The 13231-nt window shown below is 39.6% G+C and overlaps 2 protein-coding genes across 2 annotated transcripts; both read left to right on the top strand.

Annotated features, from left to right (window-relative positions):
• The first annotated feature begins 785 nt into the window (after window positions 1–785).
• On the top strand, window positions 786–3485 carry LOC116311805 (beta-2-glycoprotein 1-like). Its single transcript, XM_031729015.2, has 8 exons — window positions 786–943; window positions 1242–1421; window positions 1567–1663; window positions 1743–1819; window positions 1981–2166; window positions 2318–2497; window positions 2730–2927; window positions 3301–3485. Exons 1-8 carry the CDS (start codon window positions 874–876, stop codon window positions 3408–3410), a joined length of 1098 nt encoding a protein of 365 aa, XP_031584875.1. The 5' UTR covers window positions 786–873; the 3' UTR covers window positions 3411–3485.
• A 1312-nt stretch (window positions 3486–4797) lies between these two features.
• On the top strand, window positions 4798–10076 carry LOC116311806 (beta-2-glycoprotein 1-like). The gene is made up of 8 exons (XM_031729016.2): window positions 4798–4962; window positions 5498–5674; window positions 6153–6249; window positions 6647–6723; window positions 7002–7190; window positions 7793–7972; window positions 8108–8305; window positions 9758–10076. The coding sequence occupies exons 1-8, from the start codon at window positions 4893–4895 to the stop codon at window positions 9820–9822; spliced, it is 1053 nt and encodes a 350-aa protein (XP_031584876.1). The 5' UTR covers window positions 4798–4892; the 3' UTR covers window positions 9823–10076.
• The last annotated feature ends 3155 nt before the right edge of the window (window positions 10077–13231 follow it).

Raw genomic sequence — 13231 nt, 5'->3', positions numbered from 1 at the left:
GAAAAAGTGTTGGTGTCAGTTATAATAGTGGCTCAAGGATCTCATAGCCACGCTATCAGTAATAAAAGCATATTGTCTGTGATTTTGTCACATGATGAGTCTCATTTGTTTGAAGTATTCAGGTTGAAAAGTTTTGCCAAAGGCATTTAAGAGTGTGAACGGTATAGTACTAAGTATATGCTTAAGTGGTTCAAGAATTTTAAGGGATCCCTGTAAAAACTCTTGAGTAATTTGATTTACGATAAATCAGTGGAGCCTATCTGAATACTTCAATTCGTCCATGAAGGACACATGGCATTACTGGCAATCAACAAATCCTCTGACCCACTTAGGTTTTACATAATTTCACTGATTATGGTCCTGCAGGTCACAAAGTTTCCTTTTTTTTCTTTTTTTTTAGAAGTAATCTCCTTTTGCATGCCGATATAACCCACAATTTTCTAAATTCATTGAGCTAAAGGGCAACTTTTAGTTAACTCAAACTAGAACACATGTGCAGATAAATCCTTTGTTCTTTGGCATTATCACTGTAAGTCTTTGCTCTCTGTTTTATTGGAGCAAAAATGCAATGGCCATTGCTAATAAGATTGTTTACGTTTATTCATTGACAATTCTTTGCACTGCAAAGTTTTTATGTTAAGTTCTTGTGAGTTCATGTCATTCTTTGTGTCTGCTGATTGCTCTTGTAACAAATCAAGGTTATCAATCAACTCTAGGTAAATATACAACAGTTGCGACCTTTGTGCTCAATCAATAGGGGCTTACTCTAGCATCTGATTGGACCGAGCTATCACAGGCCTGTTACTCAGGAGCCCTCCTGATCCTCATCCTTACACATCTGCAGGAACACTGAGAGTCTTCAAACCCAGGAAAATGTCTCCAGCTTTGGCTTTGTTGCTCCTCAGCCAAGTAGCTTTATACACAACTGTAACATCAGTGAAAGGTAAAGTGTAGGAGGATAGCTGCTCCATTTATTCTATTTGTATTTTAGCATTAAACAGATTTGTTATGATTTATGTGCTGCAAGATATCTCGTTTGACTTTCTGTGAGTCGCTGTCCTGCTCCTGATTTAATTTGTGCATTTCATGCATGTGTTTTTATTGTGTGACGTTTTTACAGTTGAAAGCCTCATTATCTGAATAATAGATTACAGAGTTTTAGTGCAGTGTTATATAAAAAAAAACAACATTTAATATTTATTTGCAAAATGTGACTATTTCTATGCCCGATCTTTAACCAGTATGTGGCAGACCTCCAACCACTGATGGGATTGATTCTTCAACACTAAAGCGTGTGTATGAGGTTGGAGAAGAGGTGACTCTCACATGTGAACAGGGGTACTTGCCTTCAAGGACACCATCGGCCAGGATAACCTGCACTGCCACAGGGGAATGGACACAGGCAAACCTGGCATGTTCCCGTGAGTAAAAATTGTGGTTTTAGACTGTGGGACCTCCTGAACATGTCTTACAATCAGCAATAACTGCTTTAATATCCTGCAGCTTATAATATTCTGTAACCGCAGAATATTCACTGCTGTCCATATTGTGACATATTTTTTCTAGCTAAGATGTGCCAGATCCCAAGACCTCTGCAGCCGTTTGCAAAGGGGAGGACAGAAGCACCATTCAAGAGCGTGCTTAACTTCACATGTGATGATGGGTAAGAGTGACCACAAGAATGAAACCCCAAAACAGAGTTGTGTTTGTGGTTAATATAGCTGAGAACTTTTTGTCATCAGGTATGTCTTAATAGGAAGCAATGAAAGCAGATGTTTACATGATAACACCTGGAGCCATCCACCACCTCTCTGCAAAGGTAATCCAGGAAAATGTACAGAGCGAAAATCAAACCATTAATGTTTAATGGACAGCAGAGAGAACAGTCAATGCATATCGTACACTAAAATAAGCTGACAGAAAATGAATTCAGACCTGTTGTCAAAGTAACTCTAATTGGACCTCTTTTTCTCCTTAAAGCTGTGAACTGTCCTCTGCCCAAGCCACCAAGCGATGGTAGGATTGTCCACGATAAGCCACTGACTGGAACCGCAACTAAGTATGGCCAAGCTTGGACATATGAGTGTCATCCACCTAAAGCACCAAGCTATGAGAGAGGATCCTGCATGGCTAATGGAAGTGTAACTGAACCGCCGGTGTGTCGAGGTATGCAGACGTCTACTTTTGTTTTGGATCTTCGCAAAAAACTGGAAAATTTTGTTGCTCTAAATGTTGTTTCCATTTTTTTAATTTAAAAGTAGTTTTTTTAATGAAATTGCTGGTAACTGTTTAAGTCCTATTCAAAACCTTATTCTAGACGTGAGCTGCCCAGTTCCAACAAACATACCGAATGGCATCATCACCTTTGCTGTGATGAGACAACATGGCTACAAGGAGAAGGTTAGGTATGCCTGCAATGAGCACTATGTTCTGGAAGGTCGGGATGAAATACAGTGTCAAAACACAGGAAACTGGTCATCAAAGCCGGTCTGCAGGGGTGAGTCATAGGAAAAAAAGTCTTCCCTCAGGCTGAAATTCTAGCCTCATCTTAAACTACTCCAAAACATTTCTGATAGGTTCAGATTGTTTGTGTTCATGAGTGTCCGGTCCCTCACTCTCACAAGAAATAAGTTGGTGTCTCAGCATGTAGCACTCTCTTTATGCAAAGCCGCAGACTGGATTTGTAATGTCCGGTGAAAATCCTTCAACTGCTCTGTTTGTTCACCCAGCTCCCTGCACAGTTGGCATCAAAAGAGGTCGTATCTTCTATAACGGCAAGAAGATCTGGATTGGAGACTTGAAACCAAACAGAGTCCTCCATGGAGAACATGTTGCCTTCTATTGTCTGAACAAAACTGGCAAATGCGGCTACCCTGTGGCCACCACTTGTAATGATGGAAACCTGCCCATCCCAGGATGCTTCGAGGGTGAGTTCCTGTTAACTTGCTAAATGTCTTTAATGTCTTTCAAGCAGTTGTAGCTTTGGTGGTGTTCAGGTCCCTGAGAGTAAACAAAAACAATCAAAGAAGCAATTTCATTTTCTTGGGGCCTTTGTGACATGTAGGTTGTTCAAAACTTGTTTATTTTATGTTAACTGGGCTCATGATAAACATGCTCGGCCTCGTGTGCTTACACTGTAAACAACCCATTACATCTTTTAGTAAGAAAAAAAACCAATTACATAATACTCTTGTCACATGGCTTCCAGATGTTTTTAGAAAGCCCATGCAGTGAAATGAAAATATTTAAAGATTACAGTAATATATTTGCTTCTGTCTCGTTTCCTCCCCCCCTATTTAGAACCAGGCAGGATGGATTACAACTTGAGACCAAAAACGCTTCCATCAGAAATCACCATGTGTGCTTCTCCCCCAACTTCAAGTCCAGGAAACGTCACAATCACACGTTGATGGAAGCCGCTATCTTTAAAGGGCATTGTCTGTTTTCTTGTATTCAACTGATAATAAAATATCAGTGGTCAGTCATGAGAGTGTGCATTCATTAACACTTCATTAACATTTATTAACACACACTACATCTGTAGCCATACACAGGCCGCACTTTGCTATGAAATATGAAGATTTAAACTATGTGTGTTAATGATTTTCACATTTCAGTCAGATATGCTAAACTTGTGATAATTGGCTCATTCAAAAGTTTAAACTTCATAACCAGATGACGGCTATACAAAGTATAGCTCACATAGACTGTGGCGAATAAAAGGCTATTAACATGAGAGAGGCTGACATACCTTGCAATGTCCAACCAGGAGATTTCATTTAGCCAATTCACACCTTTTTATGTTAGTCGACTCTCCGTTTGACCTTAGCTACTCAAATGCAATATCAGGGAGTGAACAACCCACACTCGTGCTGATGCCACTTTAGTCCCACTTGTGATAAAAATGAATTTAAATGGACTTGAAAGCTTGAACATGTAATAGGGTTGATAAAATATTCAGTGATGAGATGCTGTGTGGCTCTATTAATACGTCTTTGTGAAGAAAATCGTGCAGTTTCATTTGAATTAGTGGGCTACTTTATTTCAATTCATTTGAGTTCGGGCATTGATATTAAATCTGTAGCTGCTCATACAATGTTGCTGGCTTTGGTTTACAGTAACTTACACCATCACTATCAGTAATTTAGAATCCGAAATGAATAACTATTTGAGAACTGTGTCTCTTTGTACATAGATTTTAATTTCTCTTGAGTTTTAGCTCAGTAAGAGAGATTTTCTTTATACTGTTCTATAAGACATCAAGCACGGACACTGGTGGCATAGGTGAGTGGGAGTTTGTTGCTGTTATTACTTTGCAGAAATTTGTCAGCTATGATTAATTTTAAGGCATTCTTATATTCTAAGGCATCTCTGACTCACTTGTGCTAATGGTTCCCAAACGTTTTGTAGCATGCCAAACTTCAGATACTGAAAAAGGTTCAAACTCTACAATTTTTCATCAGCCGGCAACATAAATGAAAAAAACATATCCAACTTAGATTCAGTATATTTTTCTGATTGTCTCCTGCCTGTGGTGGCTCTTGTCCCAAGGCGTTGCATTAAGCTCTGCAGAATAATTTATCCGCTACAAAATGGTGACACAGGAATGTAAAAAAGGTTGCAGCGTTGGGCAACAATCGTTGTAGCAACAAGGGAAAGTCCACTCGTCGAGTTTGTTACTTCCAGTAAAAGGTCACAAGGATCACAATCTGTAACTGCAGATAGCGAGCAAAATACAGAAAACAAAACAAAGATAGTCAGTAAGCAGTTACTTCATGTCGCTCTTATCTATTTACTCTAGAGAAATACAAACAGCAGCAACAGAGCGAGTCGGTATTTGAACCAGAGGCCACAGGAAAGTACTGAAGAACATCTGAACATTTCATCAAAAGATGGAACGATGGCTGACTTTGCTTCTGCTGTTTCCAGTTGTGTTTTTTAGCACCGTGACATCTGCCAAGGGTATTATTTCTTGCTTTTGTTTGACATCATATGGCTTAACTGTATATACATTTTTCATTTCACTGTTTTCTGTTTTTAGGATCACATAATCTAGATAGCTTTGCTCTAAAGAAATCTACTTTTGTAGTTAGTTTTCATGTTAATGATTGTCACAGAAGTAAAATATTTGGGTTTTTAAGTTATAAGGAAATCAATCAGTAATCAGTTACTGAAGTACGATCGTAAATGACTGTGTTTTTGAGCTTCATATGCGATAAAAACAATACTTTCAAGTGAATACTGCTTCTCTAAATTAGCAATATTTGTTTAGCACAGACAGTTAATATTATTTGATCGTCTGAAGACTTTTTTTAGTAAACACACGTTTCCATAATTATATGCGACTAAGTCATTTCTATGAGAAAATGCTGGTGTTCACTTCGTAGTGGTGTAAGGCTTGGTGTTAGATATTTTGCAAATTTAACTGTATACTATAAATGCTCAGTTAACTTGACAGAGTGCATACAATTCTTAATAAATCATTTTGTTTTCAAAGGATGTCGCAGACCTCAGCTGAATGCCAACATCAATGTGGCTGTGGACCAGATGTTCTTTGACCCTGGTGTGGAGTTAGCGCTGTCCTGCAAAGACGGATACACCCCCATCTCAGGCCCTCGCAAAATTGTTTGCACCACCAGTGGAGCGTGGACAGCCACTAAATTTCTGTGCAAGCGTGGGTCTCCATTTCTTTTTGTGAGAAATTAACATCTTGGAACTGATTGCCTTGTATTGTAACTTAATATCAACACAAATTCATCATCTTTCATGACGCATTTAAGATTTTCAAGTAAATTGTCTCCTTAATAACAAAGCTTTTGCAGAATAATTTAAAGGAAACTGTAATAAGTGCAAATACAACTAATATGTTTCAATTTGCTTTAGAAGGAGTGTTTTTTCTATTTTTTGTAGAGTAACCTAATTTTAACTGTAACATTTTCTAATACTACTAATTGACACGTTTTATGTTTGTTCTTATGTTGTAATATATGTTATATAATTTAAAGATGTTTAAATAATGAAAGGGTTAGAGTATACAGTGGGATCAGTATTTGATGGTTTCATAAAAGAACAGCATGCAAATCTTTTTGTGTTTACATTATTCTTCAAAAAGTAAATACCAAAACTTACCATGAACATATTGTTTCTTGCAGCAAAGCTGTGTCCTTATCCTGATGCACCATCTAATGGAGACTTGTACTACGAGGATACTGTGTACCAGAGTACAATCAACTATACTTGTCAGGAAGGGTAAAGAACGAGCATCTTGTCAAAATTTATTGTGTGACATCGTACACCACACCATATCTTTGCACATACACCACAAACCAAAAATAAGACTCCATAATATGCAGTAAAAGTAGATGTATAACCAGCTGCTGTTTTTGATGCGCCATTTAAAGACAAATTTGTTTCTTTAATCTATCGGGCACTTTGTTCTTGCTGACGCTTTGGTGGGGTTTTTTTGGCGGGCAAATAAAGAACTTCTAATGGGGTGCAAAATACTGTCTAGTGGAAAATGCATGTTTGCTAAACAGCAATCAAACATTCAGTCAGCCTTTGCATTCAAATACATTTAACATTTTTGAGTTATTATGTGATTAAACATTTTAAGCATTAACTGAATAAATAACATTGCACTGCATAGGTATATACTGTCTGGATCCAGCACCTCTGTCTGTCAAGCCAATGGAACATGGAGCACACCTGTACCAGAATGCATAGGTACGTAATCACACAGAGAAAATATATCTATTTATTTATTAAAATTGTATTTGATGTATACAAATATATAATCAGTGTTACAGGTATCTGGAATATGCAGTTGCTCTTTCTTCGTACTGTTTATATGTTTTTATATGAGTGGGCCTAGCTGTAGAAGGCCCTGCAAATTAATACATACTCTAGAACAGGCACAAGTTTTAAGTAATTAGGTAAGACACTTGACATTTTCATATAACGATACATATCTAAATTCACTCATTGTGTCTCTCCTGTCGCAGCTGTGACCTGTGGTCTTCCTCCGATCCCAGAGTTTGGGATGATTGTTTACAACACCAGGGTTAGAGGCAACACCACTGATTATGGCATCACGGGGACTTACAAATGCCTGCCTCCATACGCACTTTTCGGTGATGCAACGGCAGAGTGCATGACCAGTGGCACCTGGACCAAGACACCTGAATGTCGACGTACGTGAGGATGTAAAAGCAGGAGTAATTACGGCAGCACTGCAGATGTATTTAACTGAACACAACCATCCCTTCAAACTAAAAGAAAGAGCAAAAATATATGTGACATGTCAGAATTTCAAACTGTTAAAAAGCTGAGGATTAGAGTTTAGTAGTTATGTCAGTAACAGCAGATTGATTAAACTTAGGATAAAGCTAAAACAGTCTTCTACTTTGTTCTGAAAACTTTAAAAATCATTGAAGTATGAGCGTCTCTATCATACTCCATAATTAGATCATAACAAGCATAGTAGAAGTATAGTTGTTGATTGAATAAGTCGCTAATCTTTTCAAACCAAGACAGGATGAATGATAAAACATCCAGTTAACGGACAACTCATGGTTCTGTTTGTTCAGCGAGAATGATGTGAAATCTGAGGAAAAATACTATAAATCTAAATACATTTGGACAGATTTTGGAATTTTCTCCCTTCTTAGCTGTAAAGTAAAATATTCCTCTCCAGTAAAAAGGTCATAATGATGCAGAGCTACGAAAGACAACACGAAGCCTAGCTACAATAATATTATCGTCTAATCAGTCTACTGAAATTGCTCCTTTACAGGGGTGACTTGCTCTCTACCAGAGAACATTGATAGAGGCTACATGTCAACCAATGACCAGAGAGACTTTGACTACCTGGAGACCATCAAATATGGCTGCACTGGAGATTATGTAGTGGAAGGAAGTCTGGAGATTGTTTGCCAGCAGGATGGAACTTGGTCTGAGAAGCCATCCTGCAAGGGTAGGACCGTAGACAATATCACATCTTTTAAATCACACTTTAGTTTAAAATAGCTGTGCTTTTTAGGAGATTATATTAGTTGAACGGACACCTTCATCTCCCATATTTTTTAATTCTCCTTCTTGTAACTTGCAGCTCCTTGTAAGATTGGAATAGATAGAGGGAGGATACTTTACAAAGGGAAAAAAATGTGGATTGGAGACTTTAACCCAAACAAAGTCTTGCACAAAGATATTGTCTCAGTCTGGTGCATGAACAACGCCAAGAAATGTGGATATTCTGTGTCCACGCAGTGCATCGATGGAAGGCTCGTGATCCCTGAATGCTATGAAGGTAAGGTCTATTTCATAAAGAATAAAAGAAAGATAAAAGAAAGCATAACAATACACTAGCAAAAAATTAATAATAATAATAATGATAATCCATCCATTTTCTTCCACTTATCTGGGACTGGGATGTGGGGGGAGGAGGAAAAGCCCAGGCCCCCCTCTCCCCACCCACCTCCTCGTGTTTATCCGAGGGAGCATTAAGACATTCCCAGGCCAGCCGAGAGATATAATCTCAAGCGTGTCCTGATTCTGACCCGCGGCCTCCTCCCAGTGGGACATGCCCAGAACATCTCACCCGGGAGTTGTCCAGCACGCATCCTAGTCAGATAGCCAAACCACCTCAACTGGCTCCTTTCAATGCAAAGGAGTAGTGGCTCTACTAAGAGCTTCTCTCGAATGACCAAAGTCATCTCTCAGTTCATTTCCACTGCTTGTATCTGCAATCTCGTTCTTTCAGTCACTACCCAGAGCTTAAGATCATAGGCGAGGGTTGGGACGTAGAGTGACTGGTAAATTGACAGCTTTGTTTTATGCATAGCTCTTGCTCCACCACAACGGACCAGTGCAGCGCCAGCATAAAGGTAGTCGCTGTACCCCAATCTGTCCCATTCCCCTCTCCCCTCACTTGTGAACAAGTCCCCGAGACTTAAATTCCTTCACTTGGGGCAGCAACTCGTCCCTGAGCTGAAGTGGGCACTCCACCTTAATCCGGCTGAAGACCATTGCCTCAGACTTGAAGGTGCCAGTTCTCATACCAGCTTGGCTGCAAACTGCTCCAGTGCAAGCTGGAGGCCACCACCTAATGAAGCCAACAGAACCACATCATCTGCAAAAAGCAGAGATGAGATTTTGAGGCCACCAAAGTGGAAGCTTTGGTGGTCTCACCACCACACACTCCCACAGCACCCCCCACAGGGTACCCCAGGGGATGCCATTGAATGCTTCCTCTAAATGCACAAAACACATATAGAACTGGTCCCGTATTCAAAGTCTATGGCAGCACCCTGACAGACTTTCTGGGGAGGCTGAAAAGTGTTATCCCTCTGTAGTTGTCGCAGCCCCTAAGGTCCCCCTTCTTAGATAGATAGATTTCTTTTTAAAAAAGGACATGCCAGTAAAAGTGAAATATTTACAGTCTTCAACAAGTAACCAGAAGACTGTGACACAGGAATTTGTACTAACTTGTCATGTGGAGACGCTAAAAGTACTCACTTCCCATTAGAACTATTATCACTCAACCCTGCAGAAAATAGCAAAGCACAGCAGCACACATGGGTTCTTCTGCTGTCTGCTTTCCTGAGATAACAGAAAATATTTCCTTTAACTGTCCTCCTTTTTTTCTGTATCCTAATAAATGTAAAGATGACAGTTCTCCTCAGCCCTCTTCACTTATTAAGAGCTTAAAGTTACTGTGAATATTCTAACTTGTTCCATGTTTCATTGTGTCTTTTTCCAGAGCCCAGTGGTGTAAATTATAATCTCTATCCAGGTTCACTTCCATCAGAAATTCAACAATGCTGAAGCAAATGCAGATGCTAACTCTGATGACAACTGAGGTGATGCAATATGGAGCACGTGTTAATGCATTCTGGTCGCTGAAATTAAAGAATGTGGTTTCACTGAAGCTACATTTATGTTGTAAAAAATGCAATTCAATTTGTAGTAGTTTTATAATTCATTTATGAAAGGAATTTAAATTTACTGTGTTCAGGATTGAAACACAATGTGTGGATATTACTTTCCATTAAAGGCCAGGAGATGAGTGTTCACATTTAGCTGTTGCTCAAAGTGTGTATATGTGTGTGCGTGCATTTGCAAGCTGGTTTTTCAGAGTAGCTTTGATTCTATCAATTCACATCTAGTGTCCTGCCGAAGTCAGAGATTTCTTTGGTGTTTCATTTAAACTGGTAAAGTTGTTAACATAATGAAGATTGCTGCAGTTGTACTGCTGTTTCTCTACTTACACAATTCTCTAAAATCCCAGAAAAATGGTTCAAAAACCAATTTAGACAAATTTTAAGATTAAATTCAAATTGATTTATATATTCTTTACATATGTAAAAAAAAGAAAGAAAAAAGTAAGAAAGAAAAGAGAAGAAGAAAAACAACAATCAGACAACTTATAAGCAAGCACTTGGTGACAGTGGTACGGGAAAACCTGTATATTAACAGGAAGAAACCTCAGACAGAACCAGGTTCATAGAGATTCAGCCATATGTCGTGACCCTCACTCCCACATGTTTACAAATTAACATCACATAAAGTAATGGGGTCACAGGGAGTGAAAACTATTCAATTCAACTCAATTTAGTTCAGTTGTATTTATATAGCAACAAATCACAACAACTGGTGCCTCAAGGCACTTTATATTGTAAGGTAAAACCCTACAGTAATACAAAAAAGGAGGAAACCCCAACAATCATATGACCCCTTCTGAGCAAGTTCTTTGCCGACAATGGGAAGGAGAAACTCGCTTTTAACAGGAAGAAACGTCTAACAGAACCAGCCTCAGGGAGTGGCGACTGGTTGGGGTGAGAGAAGACAACAATAAATGACACCCCGTTTTCTGTAACTTCTAACACTACAACTTGAGCTGAGAATGATGGACTCATCGTATTGATAATCGTTATGAAGAGACAGTGCAAATGTGTACATTGGCCTAGGATTGTGTATGGTCTATGCTTTCTAAGCACAATCAAAACAATCACCATTGATCAATGGTCTTTGATCAGTGGTTGGTGATCAGTGGTCATGACAATGTACATATCAATGATCAAGGAACTGACCGCACACAGCCCATTGTTTGCCAGTGGTGCTATTTTCAGTCATTTTGTAAATGTACTTTTTATAAGGGTGGGATCCAAGTCCAAGTCACTTGGATGTGTCACGGGTGTAAGTTAGAAGGGAACCCCTTCTAAAACGGGAAGAGCAGCAGGGGATGATCACGGGAACAGAAAAGACACATAAAATCTGGTTAAAATAATTCATAAAATATATACTTTATTTACAACATAAAAATGTATCCTGATCAGGGGAAAGAATAATTAAAAGAAGATAAAACTAAACACAATAAAGGTCCATTCCGCGAGCTGAAGCCCCCCCAAGGGTCCCAATCAGTCTCCGCCACACTTAAAGCTGATAACAGTCCTCCAGTAGTGTCCTCCGCCACTCCACTCCGCTTCCGCTAAACACAGTGAAGCAGCGGCAGTCACCCATCCTAATGTACCAGGGATGCCTTTTTACATTTTTACAACGGGACTTCCCCGCAAGGGCAGAGCTCTAAACTCCGCCCGCCGCTGCTCTGTGTCTAAAGTGTTTTAGCTGGTGTCTTGCTGCCACCTGGACGAAGTCTGCCATCCATGGACCAAAGGCCCTCCTGTGGCTGCGCCTGCCGTCACACTACTCCATGGCTCTCTCCTTCTCATCTGCGTCCGGCTACACGTGTCTTCTCTGACCTGCCAGGCCCTCTTATTGGCCGCTGCCAACAAGGGAAGCCTGATTGATTTCTATCCCCTGTGCCCTCCAGGTGTGTCTAATTAGGAAAGTAGGGGGCGGAGTCTCTCCGGAAGAAGATCCAATAAATACAATAAAAGCATGCAACACTAAAATACACTCAACATTAAAACACAACAAAGCATGCAACACTAGATAAGAAATCCTTCTTCCTCAGATGATAAGTGATGAAACATTTCTCAGACTGAAAATGCTATGACCAGATGAACAGAATCAACTTTTGGGGATTTCCTTACGTGGATGATTGCGCATGCATCAAGACAGTCAACAGGGTCCTAAATGGTAAAAATGGCCTGTATTTATATAGCGCTTTTGTAGTCCCTAAGGACCCCAAAGCGCTTTACATATCCAGTCATTCACCCATTCACACACACATTCACACACTGCTGATGGCAAGCTACGTTGTAGCCACAGCCACCCTGGGGCGCACTGACAGAGGCGAGGCTGCCGGACACTGGCGCCACCGGGCCCTCTGACCACCACCAGTAGGCAACGGGTGAAGTGTCTTGCTCAAGGACACAACGACCGAGACTGCTAGTCCTGTTACTATATCAGCTTTATACTTTATACCAATCATCATATCAAGCTTTCCTTAAAAAGGAATGTTCTTGTGTGTCAATGCAGCCACCTAGTGCTGCCTTTGGGAGTTAAAGGTAGGAAAAAAGACAAAAGAGAGCCAGAGATTAATAATAACTAATGCTTAAAAGAGGATAAAAGAGAGTAATAATGTATACCTTATGTCAAAAAGTGAGTTATGGCCCTATGATTTATGACAAGGGAAGTTATAAAGGAAGTAATAAAGATTTAGGACAGTTATAATTTTAATGACATGTTATACAATTATTATATATCATACTTGGGTATAATTGACAACAACATGATGAAAATATGATGATGAACATATGGAACAGCATTATGAATATTATGTTTGAGAATAGGATTCATTCATTCATAATGATGTCTTAACTTTTTAGACAGCTGTTGGTTGTGTTTGTTTGTGTGAGAGAATATATGTTAAATAATAATAAACAGGTTGTTGTCATTAAAGGGCTGCTTTTGTGACAACAGAGGGTGATGGTGATGGGCGAATCTCCACACCGCAAATAGTCTGGGCCAAATGACAAGACCTTAGACTGACATTTTGAGCACCGAGGTGGGGCTCCTCCCTGAACCACAAATAATGCAATTTAAAATAGAGGTGGCCCTACCCAGGTCTCATCAGCCAGAATTTCACCTAATGACAATAACCATTACTAGGGATGGGTATCGTTTAGGTTTTATCCAATACCAGTACCAAACCGGTACTTTTGAAACGGTGCCGGTGCTTAAACGGTGCTCGAACCGGTGCTTAAAGAATGGAGAACACAAAATTGGTCCAAAAACCTCTCGTGCGTCGCCAGGTGTTTCATCAGATTCG

Source organism: Oreochromis aureus, linkage group 6 (assembly GCF_013358895.1).
Source record: "Oreochromis aureus strain Israel breed Guangdong linkage group 6, ZZ_aureus, whole genome shotgun sequence".
NCBI classification, from domain to species: domain Eukaryota; kingdom Metazoa; phylum Chordata; class Actinopteri; order Cichliformes; family Cichlidae; genus Oreochromis; species Oreochromis aureus.
Note: the sequence above shows the minus strand (reverse complement) of the source record. Positions and strands in the feature narration are given on the sequence as shown.